This window comes from Camelina sativa, chromosome 13 (assembly GCF_000633955.1).
Source record: "Camelina sativa cultivar DH55 chromosome 13, Cs, whole genome shotgun sequence".
Classification (NCBI taxonomy): domain Eukaryota; kingdom Viridiplantae; phylum Streptophyta; class Magnoliopsida; order Brassicales; family Brassicaceae; genus Camelina; species Camelina sativa.
In genome coordinates, this window is record NC_025697.1 from 21,408,488 (window position 1) to 21,426,041 (window position 17,554).

General features: G+C 35.1%; 4 protein-coding genes, 1 long non-coding RNA gene and 2 pseudogenes across 5 annotated transcripts in view; 4 read left to right on the top strand and 3 right to left on the bottom strand.

The window, feature by feature from the left end:
- Positions 7 to 2,881, top strand: LOC104738451. The gene is made up of 3 exons (XM_019235080.1): positions 7 to 213; positions 993 to 1,599; positions 2,107 to 2,881. Exons 1-3 carry the CDS (start codon positions 75 to 77, stop codon positions 2,645 to 2,647), a joined length of 1,287 nt encoding a protein of 428 aa, XP_019090625.1. The 5' UTR covers positions 7 to 74; the 3' UTR covers positions 2,648 to 2,881.
- LOC104737380 (4-coumarate--CoA ligase-like 7) lies at positions 3,913 to 6,374 on the top strand. The gene is made up of 6 exons (XM_010457551.2): positions 3,913 to 4,923; positions 5,119 to 5,308; positions 5,393 to 5,538; positions 5,634 to 5,701; positions 5,788 to 5,890; positions 5,983 to 6,374. The coding sequence occupies exons 1-6, from the start codon at positions 3,913 to 3,915 to the stop codon at positions 6,094 to 6,096; spliced, it is 1,632 nt and encodes a 543-aa protein (XP_010455853.1). The 3' UTR covers positions 6,097 to 6,374.
- LOC109128403 lies at positions 7,288 to 7,808 on the bottom strand (annotated as a pseudogene).
- On the bottom strand, positions 7,915 to 9,334 carry LOC104738452 (annotated as a pseudogene).
- On the bottom strand, positions 12,570 to 13,958 carry LOC104737381 (oxygen-evolving enhancer protein 3-2, chloroplastic). The gene is made up of 3 exons (XM_010457552.1): positions 13,593 to 13,958; positions 12,915 to 13,210; positions 12,570 to 12,820 (listed from the first exon to the last, which is right to left on the bottom strand). Exons 1-3 carry the CDS (start codon positions 13,888 to 13,890, stop codon positions 12,722 to 12,724), a joined length of 693 nt encoding a protein of 230 aa, XP_010455854.1. The 5' UTR covers positions 13,891 to 13,958; the 3' UTR covers positions 12,570 to 12,721.
- On the top strand, positions 14,273 to 15,398 carry LOC104737382. Its single transcript, XR_759724.2, has 3 exons — positions 14,273 to 14,457; positions 14,551 to 14,942; positions 15,048 to 15,398. It is a non-coding gene; the product is annotated as an uncharacterized LOC104737382 (long non-coding RNA).
- The window catches only part of LOC104738453 (kinesin-like protein KIN-14D), a 4,752-nt gene continuing 4,195 nt past the window's right edge, over positions 16,998 to 17,554 (top strand). Inside the window, exon 1 of the mRNA XM_019234620.1 lies at positions 16,998 to 17,340. Within this exon, the coding sequence (XP_019090165.1) occupies positions 17,275 to 17,340 (66 nt within the window). The 5' untranslated portion in view covers positions 16,998 to 17,274. The remainder of the gene's footprint in view (positions 17,341 to 17,554) is intronic.

A 17,554-nucleotide genomic window follows, 5' to 3' on the forward strand; every position in this document is an offset into this window, starting at 1 on the left:
CGCCGGAGCTGGACAACGACTCACTTGCATCATCGCCGAGATCGGAGTACGATAGTCAGCCACGTGTACGGTTCATGTGCACTTTCGGAGGAAGGATCTTGCCTCGTCCCCCTGATAACCAGCTCTGTTACGTCGGCGGTGATAATCGTATGGTCGCCGTTCATCGTCACACTACTTTCGCCTCTCTCCTCAGTAAACTTGCTAAACTCTCCGGTAAGCTCTTTATTTTCTTCTTCTTAATCTCATCTCATTCATTAATCTCCTCGTATTGTTATAATCGTATGGTCGCCGTTCATCTGATTCACGTCATGATCTTTGTTAAAAGCGATTAGGTAGTTTGTTTTTTTTTGAGTTTTCGATCCTGAAAAATTATTTAGTACTAGTAGTAACGGTTTGATGCAGCTTAGATCACAATTTGTTTGCTAGACTTAGGCCGACTATGAAAAGTTTAGATTATGATGAATGAATTATTGGTTTTTTGCAGCTTTTTTTGAAATTAATATTTGTAAAAATTTGGCAGATGGTTATTGGCCACAAAAGTCTGGCATATTGCTGGAAAGTATTAAAATTTAAATTAATGTGTTTTTTTAAAAAATGTTTTTGTTCGATCATTTCGTTTTGCACGATACTAAAAGATTATCTTCGACTGGGAATATTTGATTCAATGATTACTAGTAACGTTCAGAATAGAAAAAGATTTGGGTTTTTTCTTAGAAGAAGTTTTATACCGATCACTATCAGAACTATTGGATAAAAATCTTTTTGTAAACTATGAAAATAAATGAATTATTGGTTTATTTGAAACATTTTTGCTGCTTTTTTTAGAACAAAAAAAAAATGTAGTAAAACTTCATAATTGTTGGAAATTGGGCAGATATTTATTGGGTGCAACATTTTGGAACTTTGCGGGAAAGTATTGAATTTTGTATAGTAAAATAATAAAAAATTGATTTGGAAAAAATAATAATAATGATGGGAATATATTGGATAAGGTAAAAGCAACATAAGCGTGAAGTACCAGCTACCAAACGAAGATCTTGACGCCTTGATCTCCGTATCAACGGACGAAGATGTAGAGAACATGATGGACGAGTACGACCGCGTCGCACTCAATCAAAACCCACGCGCCTCTCGTCTTCGTCTCTTCCTCTTCACCAATAACGTCGCCGGTGAAGAAGATAACGATAGTCGAGCTAGCAGTATCAGCTCACTCCTCGACAGCTCCGTTAATCGTGAGCAATGGTTTCTCGACGCTCTCAATCTCGGCTCCTCCGCCGTTACCGCCGGTTCTAACGGCGGTTCCGGTAGAGTGTTCGAGCGGGTTAGATCTGAGGTTTCGTCGATCGTTTCGGAGGTTCCTGATTACCTCTTCGGATTGGATACTTTCGATGAAACTGCTCCGCCGCATGAGCTTCGTGATCGTGATCCCAGAGCTAAGATCCGGCGAGAGGTTTCGACGCTTTCTGATCCTGGTTCGCCTCGCCGTGATGTTCCTTCGCCGTATGGCTCGACGTCTTCGGCTCCTGTGATGCGATCATCAACACCGGAACTTCCACCGCCGGGTTTAACTAAACCGGAAAGTCCTGAACAGGTTTCGACTCCGAAATCTGATCCTCAACCGGAGCAAGTAATTCAACAGACTAGTCTCCCGGTTAACTCCCAGTGGCAATACGCCCCTGGTCCACAGGTTCATTACCAGGGTCATCCAGTTCACCAAACACCGGTTTATTACGTTCCTAATTCGGTTCAACCAGGAAATCATATGGTTCAACCAGGAAATCATATGGTTCAACCGGGTAATCATATGGTACAACAAGGCAATCATATGGTTCAGCCGGTTCCAATGCCAGCTCAGTATCTTCAACAATACCATCAGGTTCCAATGGGATACCACCAACCTCAGCCTCATCAGATGACTGGTCCGGGTCAAGTATACGGTGGAACGGTTAGGCCGATGATGATGGCAGTTGATGGAGTTAATCGGACAGGTTATTATGGAATGAAACAACCCGGTCCAGTTCAAATGTATCATCATCACCCTGGTATGGTTGTTCCTGGCGCAGAAGAACAACAACAATACAGAACCGAGACGGATTCGGATCCGGNCCCGAAATCTGATCCTCAACCGGAGCACTTAATTCAACAGACTAATCTCCCGGTTAACTCCCAATGGCAATACGCGCCAGGTCCACAGATTCATTACCAGGGTCATCCCGTTCACCAAACACCGGTTTATTACGTTCCTAATTCGGTTCAACCAGGAAATCATATGGTTCAACCAGGAAATCATATGGTTCAACCGGGTAATCATATGGTTCAACCGGGAAATCATATGGTACAACAGGGTAATCATATGGTTCAGCCGGTTCAAATGCCAGCTCAGTATCTGCAACAATACCATCAGGTACCAATGGGATACCACCAACCTCAGCCTAATCAGATGGCTGGTCCGGGTCAAGTATACGGTGGAACGGTTAGGCCGATTATGATGGCAGTTGATGGAGTTAATCGGACAGGTTATTATGGAATGAAACAACCCGGTCCGGTTCAAATGTATCATCAACACCCTGGTATGGTTGTTCCTGGCGCAGAAGAACAACAACAATACAGAACCGAGACGGATTCAGATCCGGGTCGGGCTTCTTAGCTGGTTGAAGAAGAAGAGATATGAAAATGATCAAACTCGGGTTTTTGTCATTTGGAGTCGTGGTGGCTCTTCGTTACTGTGTGAACTGTGTAATAAATATTTTTGTTGTTGTTTTCTACTTTTCTATAATTTATTTTTTTTTGTGGGTAATTTTTGTTTTACAATACGAACTATGATGAACAGTAAATCCCGATAATAATATTATAATCTATCAATAATGAAGTACATTTGCTATTATATGGTCAACTTGGTTACTAGATTTTTTTTACTTTAGTGGAAAAGATGTATGCAGAAAAATGTCAAACGTACAAATTTTTAGCGAGGTCTTATTTGTGTGGGTGGTGTGAGTAGTGAAGTCTTGTTACTTGACCTTTGCTAACGTATTCGTTACATCTCCGTCTGACCGTTTTCAATGGCGTAATTTTCTCTCTTATGCCGACAAGTTTTTAACTCGAAGCATATTTTAGTTAGTCAACCAAAACTTCTCTTTCCATAATTGGTAAAATTATTAACTAAGGAAGAGTACTACAATCTAACAACAACCTGTAGTAATAAAAGAAACTATTTTTTGGGCTTAAAACTGTTAGTTTGACGACATTGAAATGAAACCTAAAAAGTTGGTTTTAGAAACCTTCTTCATCCTCTCATAATCTGGCTTGTGTTGCATCCTTCCATGCTTGAAGTGAGAATCCTAGAATCATTCCCAAACATATTACTCTCTTCCACTCCACGATCGTGTAAGCAAGACATCACCCAAAAGAAACAAAATAATTGTCAATAAATAATAGCTTTTGCGTCATGATCGAAGCCTATGGCTAATGCTAAAATTTTGTACCATACCATGTCTGTTTCATGTAACCACAATCCAATCATTTAGAAAGAAAAAAACAAAAAATATTGCATCTTTCAGTCTTAATATTCTGTACTAATTTGTAACGACCTTGCTAGTATGCATGATTAAATTCCATTACTTTATTATTAAAAAATATGTAATGGTTTCATCACAATGAATTATTTGCATTTGACTTTTTCAATCAAAGCAATCATAGTCCATAGAGATAGGAGTAATTAAAGTTTGAAACTCGTAGAGTCGTCGTGCTTAACTTAATTGATTAAGAATATACAATAATTAAAACAGTAATAAACATATTTACGTCGAAAAATCCTAAATCAGAAATAGTCGTCGTCATCATCTTCTTCATCACACACACACACACACACACACACACACACAGTTCTCACCTTATCCTCTGAGATCGGGAAATATGGAAAAGTCCGGCTATGGCAGAGACGGAATCTACAGATCACTTCGTCCAACGCTCGTTCTCCCCAAAGATCCGAACACATCGTTAGTCTCTTTCCTCTTCCGTAACTCATCATCTTACCCTTCCAAGCTTGCTCTCGCCGATTCAGATACTGGCGAAACCTTAACCTTCTCTCAGCTCAAATCCGCCGTCGCTAGACTAGCTCACGGGTTCCAACGTCTAGGCGTTCGCAAAAACGACGTCCTACTGATCTTCGCTCCTAATTCGTACCAGTTCCCTCTCTGTTTCCTCGCCGTAACTGCCATCGGAGGCGTTTTCACCACCGCAAATCCTCTTTACACCGTGAATGAGGTTTCGAAACAGGTAAAGGATTCGAATCCGAAGATGATTATCTCCGTTAATCAATTGTTCGATAAGGTCAAGGGTTTTGATCTTCCCGTTGTGCTACTCGGATCTGGAGATTCCGTAAAGATTCCGGAATCGAATTCGAAGGTTCTCAGTTTCAATAACGTGATGGAGCTCTCCGAGCCAGTTTCTGCGTTCCCGTACGTTGAGATTAAGCAATCGGATACAGCTGCGCTGTTGTATTCGTCAGGAACTACAGGAACAAGCAAAGGCGTGGAGTTAACTCATGGGAATTTCATAGCTGCGTCGTTGATGGTGACCATGGATCAAGATCTTATGAGAGAGTATCACGGCGTGTACTTGTGTTTTCTTCCAATGTTTCATGTGTTTGGGTTGACTGTGATTGCTTACTCTCAGCTTCAGAGAGGGAATGCTTTGGTTTCCATGGCGAGATTTGAGCTTGAGTTGGTTCTTAAGAACATTGAGAAGTATAGAGTTACTCATCTTTGGGTTGTTCCTCCTGTGTTTCTTGCTCTTTCCAAGCAAAGTATTGTGAAAAAGTTTGATCTTTCTTCACTTAAATACATTGGGTCAGGAGCTGCTCCTCTGGGTAAAGACTTGATGGAGGAGTGTGGAAGAAACATCCCTAATGTTTTGCTTATGCAGGTAAAAAATGATAACTTTGGTTTTAAGATCCTGTTCTTAGGTGTTGGTCCTTGTTTCTGATAGAGTCAGGCATTAGCTAATTCATCGATGTTTGCTTGTAAAGAACCAAACCAAAATGTATAAGATTTTGAAAAATCCTTTGTCATGGTTGGTATTTGGATGATGCAAAAAGAGGTGTTTTGTGATTTTCTTCAGGGATATGGAATGACTGAAACGTGTGGAATAGTCTCTGTGGAAGACCCGAGACTAGGGAAACGGAACTCTGGATCAGCTGGAATGCTTGCTCCAGGTGTTGAAGCTCAGATAGTGAGTGTAGAAACTGCAAAACTTCAGCCTCCTAATCAATTAGGGGAAATTTGGGTTCGAGGGCCTAACATGATGAAAGGTTTAGAATATTTCATTGCTGCATTTATCTATAGCCTTTCATATCTTTGCTTTGAAATTCATGTAAACTGATTCTCTCTTTCAGGTTATCTCAATAACCCTCAGGCTACCAAAGAAACAATAGATAAAAAAGGTTGGGTACATACTGGAGATCTTGGTTACTTCAACGAAGAAGGCAACCTCTATGTTGTTGATCGAATCAAAGAACTAATCAAATACAAAGGCTTCCAGGTTTCACTTTTACTTCCTAATTCTCTCATTCTTTTTCTCACTTACCAAACCGCAAATATTGAAATCATGATGAATGGTTTCATGGATATATCTAGGTTGCTCCAGCTGAACTAGAAGGTCTACTTGTATCCCATCCCGAAATACTAGACGCTGTTGTTATCCCGTGAGTCATATATTCAAAATTTAATACATCAGAAAATACGGAGTTGATTCCTTGTCGAAACACATTAACATGTCTATATGTTTCAGGTTCCCGGATGAAGAAGCAGGTGAAGTTCCAATTGCATTTGTTGTCCGATCACCAAATAGTTCAATAACAGAGCAAGATATTCAAAAGTTCATAGCCAAACAGGTTAGTAACTTACGACCCAAGTCGTTCGAATCAGTCGTATTGATAAGTTTGTGTTTTCTTAGGCTCAAAAACGATCGTTTTGCTTTCACCAGGTCGCTCCTTACAAAAGATTACGACGAGTGAGCTTCATTAACAGTGTTCCAAAATCAGCTGCTGGTAAAATCTTGAGAAGAGAACTTGTTCAGCAAGTAAGATCCAAGATGTGAAGAATCTTTTATAACCGGAGACAGAACTCAGAAGTCTCTGTGTTGCCTTGTCCTTTTCACCATATTTATGTACCATCATTTCACATCAAACAGTTACTCAACCCACGAAGTGGAAAAAAATAATCCTATACCAAATATATACATTTTTTTTTTTTTCAAAAGTAGCTATAACTTTATTAAGTTCAGCGTTTTTCATTTCTTGAACTTTTTGTAAGATTATGTGTGTGTGCGTGCGGGTATCTAAAGTTTGGAGAAAATAAAAAGTAGATAATTTGGTAGGTGAAGGTTTTGGTATATGTTAAGAGAGTTTCTCTCTAGTTATGACTTACGAATTTGTTGTACCAACGGACACAAATGTAGCTATTTTTTGTTAAGTATTTCTTGTTAAATCGCACCTTCTCCTATTTCAAATTTTCAATATCTCTTTATCACTAATCAGAAGCGCAAAATAGTAAAGTACACAACATTACTTTGCGGTTAGCTAAGTTTCTACCAACTGCAAAACCAATTGTTTGGGACTTCATTATTTCAAACGTAATAATATTTATTAGGCCTAATGATTCTGCATAGTTGGCTCTGAGTTCAAGCTGGAAAAGTTGAGCTTGAAGAAAGCTTCAAATTCATGTATCATCTTTTAAAGGCAGCTAATATATATTTATAAAAGTTGCAGCTGATGAGTTGGTAAAGGGTTTGTAGGTGGAAAGTTTGATATGCCCCCTTATATAAACCTTTTATGAGAATTGTCCAACTTTTTATGATATATCTATAATTAATTGGTTAAATATATATTTTCTTTGGAATTCACATATTTTCAGGTTCGGATTATGTAATTTTCATTATGAGAAAAAAATCATTTTTAAAAGGGAATCATTTTTCAGGTTTTCATCCTCTAAAATATTTTAGCAATCCAAACGCAAACCTTCGGATTTAGTTTGACGTTTACGTTTATAATTAACAAATTTATTTTGTTTCGAAAACTTGTAAAACAAAAATAGTAGGTTCATTTAGAAAGAAAAAAAAAAGTCTATGTACAAAAAAGAAAGTAAACGCAAACCAACAATATATGCTTTGAAGAAGTATCAGAGGACATTTACAATTTTGTATTAAAAACATCAAACTTTACAAGATCTCCTTCTATATATGTGGGAGATATATTTTTGTTTTGTTTATGTATATATCTAATTTATAAATTTACACAGAATGGAAGATTCCAAAAATCAGAAGTGTTCATCTCTGCAGCCGAAGCTGCGGCAGCAGCCACCGGATAGGCAGCTGAGATAGGCATCAGACATAGCCCACGGCTTGTGAGATCTACTTGTCTTCTTGAGCTACATTCTTCTTCTTCTTGAGTATTGATAGATTTCTTGTTTGAACACTGTTATAATGATCAATTCAAGAATCATTCATTGGTGATGATTAGTTTTTGAAAAGATTCTTGATATCACAAGCAAAAGGACAAGAAAAGAGTTGTTAACATATAACTAACTTTAAGTACGTACCTGCTGTTGTTGAATAGATCCTATGGTGTTCTGCTTTGGATTACTCAATACCTATTTTTCATATTAAATGATAAAACTAAATATTAGCGAATTAATTAATTTTATTTTGGCAGCAAATGAAAATAAAGAATTTGAACTTACAGTTACTTGTTCTTGAAGAAACTTGATGTACTCTACAGCCTCGTTGAGAACAGAAGCTGTATCTGTCTGTAAAGAGATTAGAAGATTAATCTGTTGAGCTTAGATATAAGAAGAAATAAAATATTAAANGTGGGAGATATATTTTTGTTTTGTTTATGTATATATCTAATTTATAAATTTACACAGAATGGAAGATTCCAAAAATCAGAAGTGTTCATCTCTGCAGCCGAAGCTGCGGCAGCAGCCACCGGATAGGCAGCTGAGATAGGCATCAGACATAGCCCACGGCTTGTGAGATCTACTTGTCTTCTTGAGCTACATTCTTCTTCTTCTTGAGTATTGATAGATTTCTTGTTTGAACACTGTTATAATGATCAATTCAAGAATCATTCATTGGTGATGATTAGTTTTTGAAAAGATTCTTGATATCACAAGCAAAAGGACAAGAAAAGAGTTGTTAACATATAACTAACTTTAAGTACGTACCTGCTGTTGTTGAATAGATCCTATGGTGTTCTGCTTTGGATTACTCAATACCTATTTTTCATATTAAATGATAAAACTAAATATTAGCGAATTAATTAATTTTATTTTGGCAGCAAATGAAAATAAAGAATTTGAACTTACAGTTACTTGTTCTTGAAGAAACTTGATGTACTCTACAGCCTCGTTGAGAACAGAAGCTGTATCTGTCTGTAAAGAGATTAGAAGATTAATCTGTTGAGCTTAGATATAAGAAGAAATAAAATATTAAACTGTGCAAAACAAAAAACTCAAATATATAGTTTTCTTTTAATGTACCTTGCCAAATGGTGAAACCAGTTGCTGAAGCGCGGTGATTCGATCACCGAGTTTTTCTTTACGAACTTTGAAGCTTGGCAATGGAGATAGTGTCCCGAGTCTTGGTCTCTTTAGTAGCCGTGGTGAGTATTCATCGCTGTTCTCTTCCAATTCTTCTTCATCAGGCTTTTCACTTCTCTGAAAGATTCATATATCACATCTATTGTAATGTTAATTTACTAGTCAAAATAAAACTGATTAGGTTCTAATGTGTATTTGTAGTGACGTGCCTTTGAAGTAATAGTCTTGCAGTCTTTTGTTATTTGCTCCTTAGACTTATGGTTTCTGATCTCATTATCAAAGAAAGATTCAGCTTCTGAATCGATTAAGAACATGTTATCATAGAGCGGAAAGCTCTCGAGCAGCTCGGACTTCGTGTTAGGAATAGTAGTATTTGGCCACGAATCCGATAGAAATTGCTCGTTAGGATCGAATAATCCTTCGAAGAAACTATTTTGCCTTCAATAAATACAAAAGAAAGAAATGAGATCAGTCAAATTCTAACTATGTAAATTAGTAATTGTATGTATGCATGTGTGGACGGACTTACATGTTCATAAAACCATCGTTATGATCGTTAATCTTGTTTTCGATGTTTTGCCATCCGAAATTTGTGACATCAAGGCTAATCTCAGTGGAACGTGGCAGTGAGTAGCCGGAGAATACTGCGGCGGTGTTTGTTGGCGAACTCCACCAAGTTCCGGTAGAAATTCCGGCGATCTCAAACTCTTCCGTCATGTTATAGTTTTGTTTGTGTACTTTGGACATATATGTTTAGAGTTTGCATGAGATATATGTTGGTTTACAAATTGTATTTATATGTAGGCTTGAATCCATCAAAAGTCAAAACTATAATTTAAACGGAATCATATAAATGTTAAACAACAATTTTAGAAACCTTCAACATATAAATAAATAAACAGCTTTAGCTACCCACTTAATCATATGTTTAACTATTACTAAGAAAGAAAAAAAGAACGTACTCCCTCCGTTTCATAATATAGGATGTTTTAGAGATATTTTTTGTTTAATAATATAGGATGTTTTCAAGTTTCTATGTTAATTTTTGATTAAGTTAATATTATCTATTATGCAGTATTGTTTCTGATTGGTTGAACTTTTTAAAAGTAAACACCTATTAATCTGCGTACTTTTATTAAAACATCCTATATTTTGAAACAGATGGAGTATCTTATTGGACGTATGTTTGTGTTCGTGTTTATGTCAGATTATATAATAAAATAATGTATATGTAGATACAGAATGTAGAAAATGTTTTTTTTCTTTATGTTTTTTTGTTTACGTTGACAGTTTTTCCAAAATATATTTGATAGAAAATGTATATACACAACTTTAAGAAAAATGTAAGAATAGTATAACACGTAAACACAAACGCAAATATATTTTGCAGAAAAGAAAAAAAAAACAGAATTGCTATATATTTGATAGACTAAACTAAAGTCCACGTTGAGCAAGTTTAATTGTTTAATGGAAACAGGAATAGCTGCTCTTTTGGAATGATTTGAAAATATTGATATTTGAAGGAACTAGATAAAGCAAGAAATAAGTTTATATTTAGTAAAAAAAAAAGGTTTTTTTCTATAATGTGCATTATATTTGTTGGTTAGGTAATCTCTATTTATATTGTTTTGTTCTATAAAAAAATTGTGCATTAATTTTATCACAATTATATATATACTTATGATTTATATGATGTGTTCCATAACTGTACATGTAGACTTGGATATTGAACATTATTTGACAGTTGCGCCCAAAATGCAAAAACAAAAACATAATTTGACAAAACCATAGTTTTCTGTGATGAAAACAAAAGGAATGAAGAAGTTCTTAAAAGAATCAGCCAAGAACAGTTTGGTTTGGTTAAGGTGTTAATAAATGTACCAAAAAGGATAGAAGTGTTTATTAAATGAATAAAGATCAAGTAAGTCAAATGTTGACATTCAAGTAAAATTAATTAATAGATAAAATGTTTTGTGTGGATTAAGTCATACCACCCAAACGAACTCTCTTGGGTTTTAGGGTTTTGTCTTCATTTTTACTTTGGAAATGTTCCCAAATCTTCTTTTAATAATACAAAATATATGCTCATGTCATCTGATTTGACTCCTTAACCACAACTCTACTATTAGTTAATTGAAATATAGTATTTGGTTAACTTATCTAATCTCATATCATATCATTATATTTATAGATGTATATACTTGGTTAGTTTAATTTATTCATTTTAGAAATCAGGTTTGCAATTGCAGTCATGGTCAATTAATTGGCTTCGAGGAATAAATATTCCCTGAACTTAAAATGTCTAACTACTTAACTATAACTTAATCACAATTTGTTGACTTTGCTCGCTAAGCTTAGAAATCCATATGTACTATATATTCATCTCGTCATCGTTCTTTAATATCATGTCATCAAATTTAGATGTTAATTAACGAAGTGTCTTTTATAGACAGCAAAGTAAATTTGGATGCGACTTCCGCTTGATTCTTCAAGAACATTTTTTTATATATATTCCGACTGTTAAGTAATTTTTTTTGGCTTGTTAAGTAAATATATTCAAGAAGCAATATATTTCGGTCAACCNGTCAAGGTCAATTAATTGGCTTCGAGGAATAAATATTCCCTGAACTTTACATGTCTAACTACTTAACTGTAACTTAATCACAATTTGTTGACTTTGCTTGTTAAGCTTAGAAATCCATATGTACTATATATTCATCTCGTCATCGGTCTTTAATATCATGTCATCAAATTTAGATGTTAATTAACGAAGTGTCTTTTATAGACATCAAAGTAAATTTGGATGCGACTTCCGCTTGATTCTTCAAGAACAATTTTTTATATATATTCCGACTGTTAAATAATTTTTTTTTGCTTGTTATGTAAGTAAATATATTCAAGAAGCAATATATTTCGGTCAACCTTTAAGACATAACAATTACACGACCATATGATCTAACCTCCTTCATCTATATCATTGTTTTTACTTTAATTTTTGAAGTTTAGTGTATCTCTTGGAGTGGGAAAAACTTAGAAAAGGTGCAGAGATTAACAAAGACGAACAAAATAACTTAGAAAAGTGTTAGTGGTTTACGTGTCCTCGGCCTTTGAACTAACCACACATGTATGTATTGTTCACGATCTATTTTAATGACTTTGCTCGTTAAGTCTTTAAAATATATGGCTCGTTAACCACACATGTATTTATCTATATACATAATGTTGGTTTAGTCTCATAATGAGACTCTCATTCACAAATAACAACACGACAATAAAATAGTGTCAATTTGTCTCAATTTTGTTTCAGTTTTGTCGTGACAAATTATTATACAAACCCACATAATAAGTTGTGCTAATAGTTACAAAGAACTACATTTATCTTGTAATTTATGGGCTACAACAAACAACAAAAATCTTCATAATTGTATTTCTATATAATTTGCATATTTAAATCCTGTTTTGCAGAATTTATTTAAATGGATATATAAATTTTTTTTATTCTATAAATCATCAAAAATATCCATTACACAAAACATACATAACATGTATTACATTCAATTAAATATCTAATCTTCATAACCTAAGATTTTGGATCATACAAGGATAACAACAACATTCACCACTATGTGATAAACCTTTGTTGAAGAAGCTCCTTTTAAGGTTAAGCATTTCTTACTTGTTGCGAAGCCTCTACTAAACCAATCTCCTCTGTTTAAATTTAGCTTATAACAAATACTTGATTTTATACATTATTTGGATTCATATTTAATGATTTTCGTAATTTAAAGTTTATTTTTGAATCTAAAAACTTATTGAAAGAAAATTAATTAAGTAAGAATATTTTGCTACCAAAATATGAGTAGTAGGAAAATGGTAAGAGAGGATTGGTGATGATGCATAGGAATGATCGCCTAGATAGAATTAGCTATATTATCCGTAGTTAAGGTACAATTATAGTGTTTTGCTAATGAGTCAGCTGCCAATATATTGGTTAAATCTTGAAACTGAAATCAGAAATAACCGATTAATTTGACTAGACAAGAAGAGGAGGAGAAAGACGAAGTACTTGGATTGTAATAATAATAACATCGACGCTTACACATTACAAAGCCATTCTTTCTTCTTTAACCGAGCTTGGCAAGAACATTGTTCAAACTTGAGACCGTTTCTGAGTAATACTTCTCAGCATCTGGGCTGCTCTTTGACCTCGCCGCGTAGTCCAACTAAAATCAAGAAAACAACAATCTCAGATCATCGATGCACACTCTAACTTCTTAACCAAGAAACCAGTAAAAAGAAACCCTAAATATAACTTACGTTGTCGATGGTTTGGAAGAGCTTGCCGGTAAGTTCTTTAAGGCCCTGTTTCTCTCCCTTAGGCTTAGCGGAGATAACGGTGTTAAGATCGTAACGGAGGTACGATGCTCTTAAACGGAGATCGTTCTGAACGTAAGGCCAAGCTTTTTTGTCGATCAGTGACTTAACGTTGATGATCTCTTTAGCAGATTCTTTGGCTCTAGCTGCAGCTTCTGTTGGTGACAGTGGCTGTAAGTAAAACCTGTCTTTCAATGCCAATGAAAAGTCTCTTGCCTGGTCTGAGTTATCTGTTCCAGCTGCTCACACACACCCAAATCAAAAGCCACATTAATCAATCAAACACAACCGAACCGATCTGTATAGTCTAATTAAGACCGGTTTGTGACGACACTAATATACAAACCGGATTTTATTTGGTTTAATTTGGATTTAAATAGATAAAGAACTAAAAACCAAATATAATAAACCAAACCAAAAACTCATATCTTTCTACAATTTAAAGATACGTTTGATAGAGAAACCAAAAGGTCCAAAACCAAGGTCAAGTCATTAGTAGTAAATCACATCTATAATTTTGCATGAAATTAAGGGTGTTCGAGTCGAAGGAGCTAAATCGATTCAAACCAAACCGGACTTAGTCAATAATGTGAAATTTTGGTTCAAGTGGTTTGTACTTACGTAGACCACCGGAAGGAAGTGGAGGACCACCAACTTTGATCGGAATAGCTTCAGCAAAAACAGCTTTAACGAACGAACCACCGGCCAAACCAGCGGCCACGAGCCCGATCACTGAACGACGACTACTTTCAGGCACGGACTCGTTCTGCTGAGCCCTGATCACAAGTCCGGTTCTCTGAGACCCAACCGTGACTCTTGAGATGTTTAAACGGTTTGAGCCGTTGATCTGGAGACTTCCTTCAAGGACAGCCTGAGATGCGCCACGTAAACCAGCCATCGAAGTCACTGCTTGAGCCATTTTTTTTTTTTATACTTCAGTTCTGCTTTGAATATTTTGATTAGAGAAGAAGATTCGTTTGAGTTATAATTTTTGGTGTTTGGGTTATGTGACAAAGGATGCCTTATCTTATTCATGTTGGTCTTTAGATTACTCGGATATGGTTTTAACCACTATTACGTTAACACGTGTTATCTTGATTCTCAGTTTTGCCACATAGGATTGAGATCGAGTGTAGCCGGAATGCGACTGTCACGTGGCAGCATGACGTGGAAATTGACCTATTCGGTTCAAGCTAACTTGGTGTTACTGGAATTAGTTTTTTTTTTTTTTTGATTCTTTTTAAAAAAATAATATATGTGAAGAAATTACAGTTTAAATCCAACGAAAGTACCAACCAAAATAAAGAGAGACGAAATTAGCATCTCATAATTTTGTTAAAAAACCGATTATAAGCAGAAATCGGAAACAAAAAGTAAATTAGAAAAATGCTCATTCTCATCCATTTTCCTACAAATTAATCATGATTGGTGTATCATATTTTCCTTTCTACCTCCACTGGGATCTACCTTCATCACGTCCCAACAGGTTAGTGTATTTCCTGTCTTTCAAGTTTAGGGTTTACATTATTATACTATTAGAGTCTTAATGTTGATCGAGTTCTTTTCTTTGCTGAAACAGATTTCAAAGCTATTTTGGTTACTTTGATGGCGTGGACATAATATAATCGACCTCCGGCTAATATAATGGTCATATCTCCTCAGGAGATCTTCGGTTCTTTTCTTGAGCATCAATAGTTTAAATACAACATTCTTGGGCCAATTTATAAATTTGACCCTGTGTCTAAGCGACCTCCCACCACCATGAGAGAGTGTCCAGGGTGCTTCCCCTGGGAAAACTTACTGTCAAGCATCCGGGCAGATGCAATGTATTCAAATCCAGGGGCACTTGAGGAGGACGGCGAGTGTAATCGAATGGCTGAATCTACCTTATATTGCTCAGCATGCCTTCTTGGTCTCCGACGCTTTGACTATTTCACCAGCCATCTCGAGACTACAAAACATGCAACTGAAGTAAGCATTCTAGCCAAGCTCTATTTGATTCAGCAAACTCTTTCCATATAGTTATTTTTTTTTGCCTTTGTTTGACCCCATTATTCTCTTTTGCTTGTCATGCAGGAACTGGAATATTACCCTGAGGGAATTGTGCCCGCCCGTAAATTTCGTTCTCGTTCTCGTTCGGAGGATGCTACTGCCATCCGAGAATTGATAAATCAAATTAGAGAAAGTAAAACTGCGGCTTGCAAAAGACATAAGAGATCATGAAGAATAAGAAGAAAAGTAGCATGTGTCAGATGCTGTTGTTGTTCATCTCTTTAAGACATGAAGAATTGTTTGTTTGTTCTACTTCTAGCGGGGAAACGGAGTTATGTTAACTGATAAATACTTATGGCTTTTCATCTTGAAGTCTCGTTTTTTATGAACATGTCTTCTTTGAATTGGCAACTCTCTTTTATTATTGTAAACACAAAATTGATTTACAGGAACCGATCTGAATTTTAAGACCATCAGTTTTTGTTATTCTAATATCTGATTCAGACATGATATTAAAGATTTGTTTCTGCAGTTAAACAAAATCTTGAAAGTTGGAAAACTACAGAGCTGCATATCTTTTTTCGTTGCTTTTATGTTTACAAACATCTCAAATAACCTCTCTATTCACTCTTGAGTTAAACGTTTTAAAGTTTCGACAAGAATCTAAATAGAATGAGTACAGCTCTATGTACATCCTCATATATGTTTTGACTCTTAAACATCTTTGAGAAGTATTGTTCTAATAAATTCTTGATTATATGCATACAGCATAATTAGAATATGTCGCATAACACAGTGTGTTGTTTTAGTTTTAGAATGTCTCATAAAATATTTTGATTATAAAGGAAATATGTCGACTCGTTCGTTCTGCTGAGCCCTGATCACAAGTCCGGTTCTCTGAGACCCAACCGTGACTCTTGAGATGTTCAAACGGTTTGAGCCGTTGATCTGGAGACTTCCTTCAAGGACAGCCTGGGATGCACCAAGTAAGCCAGCCATCGAAGTCAATGCCTGCTTTGAATAATTTGATTAGAGAAGTAGATGAGTTATAATTTTTGGTGTTTGGGTTATGTGACAAAGAACACCTCATCTTATTCATGTTGTTGTTTAGATTACTCGGATATATATGGTTTTAACCACTACTATGCTAACTAATTTAGTAATTTAGTAATTGGTGTTATTGGAATTATTTATTTATTTATTTATTTATTTTTCACAAAATATATGTGAAGAAATTGTAGTTTTAGTTTTAAATCCAACTAAGTACCACATCAAAACAGAGAGAGAGAGAGACGAATAGATATCTCATCCGAACCAAAAATGATATTAAAGTATAAAATCTCATCCATTTCATTTTTTTTTTTCCTCCTACAAATTAATAATAATCATGATTGGAGCATCATATTCAGTATTTCCTTGCCTTTAACTCTCCAGTTTTATTTTTTCTTGAAAAAAAAACAGGAGATAAAATGATGTTTAAAAATATAAGAAAATTTGGATATGTTTACATCAACATTTACAGGTTAAATTTTAAATTTAGACAATTCAAATTGAATTGTAATGACTACTGAGCCTGATAATTGAAATTCAATGAAATCTTACTTACCAAAACCAAAAGAAGAAAATATAAAACTAAAATCTCCAAAATTATCTATAAAAATTAACATAAACTGAATTCAAATTAAAATCTGTGACAGCCCATTAATTTCAACAAAAAAAAATATATATATATATATATTCTATTTTACAAAAATACCTAACTATTAAAATATACCCAAAAAAATAAAAAGAACAAATTTTAACCATAAACCAAATTGGACTATCATTTATTCCTACTTCTTTAATCTTTTACTTTCCCCAGTTTTTATTAAGCTAGCAAAAGAAACAAAATATGTATCAAGTTTAACATTAATAATGGGCCGAGGCTTTTAAGTAAATAAACCCATATGGAGCCTATACCTTTTTTTTTAACAACTATTTAAATATTATAAGGGTTGTTAAATCATTATTGGTTACATTATAATAATCAGAGTGAGAAAGAGAAGAGTAACGTTACAATTTTTGTGTTTGTATCCGCCGATCTGTTTTCAAAAATATTCAAATCACAGCACACCAGGCTCCTCTCTCAATTAGGAAAAAAAAAAAAACAAAGCAAGAACCCTAATCTATCCCCGTATCTGATTCACAAGAAACAAGATCTGACTTCTCCTGTCTTATTTCTCAAATCTGCGCCTTCCTCTGGATCCATATCTTTTGATGCTATTGACGAGAGCATAATAAGGTGAAGTTTTTGTTCAATTGATCCTCGACTATGCCGCTTCTTCGTAACCAGAATCGCGCTCCTTTGCCTAGCCCGAACGTCGTAAGCCTTCTCCTTCTTCTTCTTCTTCAATAGATGAGATTTAGATTGGTGGGTGTGTGAAATCCAGAGAGTTTTATTTTGACTTAGGGTTTTGTTCTGTGACATATCAGATTAGATTTAATCAGGGACTTTTGTATTAAGTATGAGTACTCTTAGAAATTGATAAGATTAAAACCTGTGTCTTTACTTGTTTTTTTTTTTTTTTTTTTTTTTTTTTTTTTTTTTTTTT

Excerpts from the sequence above, each read along its gene's own strand:
- LOC104738451 (XM_019235080.1), top strand. The coding sequence starts at position 75 with ATGTGCACTTTCGGAGGAAGGATCTTGCCTCGTCCCCCTGATAACCAG. Across the intron at positions 214-992 it reads TAAACTTGCTAAACTCTCCG|GTAAAAGCAACATAAGCGTG; the intron begins GTAAGCTCTTTA and ends ATATTGGATAAG.
- LOC104737380 (XM_010457551.2), top strand. The coding sequence starts at position 3,913 with ATGGAAAAGTCCGGCTATGGCAGAGACGGAATCTACAGATCACTTCGT. Across the intron at positions 4,924-5,118 it reads CTAATGTTTTGCTTATGCAG|GGATATGGAATGACTGAAAC; the intron begins GTAAAAAATGAT and ends GATTTTCTTCAG. Across the intron at positions 5,702-5,787 it reads CTAGACGCTGTTGTTATCCC|GTTCCCGGATGAAGAAGCAG; the intron begins GTGAGTCATATA and ends TATATGTTTCAG.
- LOC104737381 (XM_010457552.1), bottom strand. The coding sequence starts at position 13,890 with ATGGCTCAAGCAGTGACTTCGATGGCTGGTTTACGTGGCGCATCTCAG. Across the intron at positions 13,211-13,592 it reads ACTTCCTTCCGGTGGTCTAC|CTGGAACAGATAACTCAGAC; the intron begins GTAAGTACAAAC and ends GTGTGTGAGCAG. Across the intron at positions 12,821-12,914 it reads TCTTCCAAACCATCGACAAC|TTGGACTACGCGGCGAGGTC; the intron begins GTAAGTTATATT and ends TCTTGATTTTAG.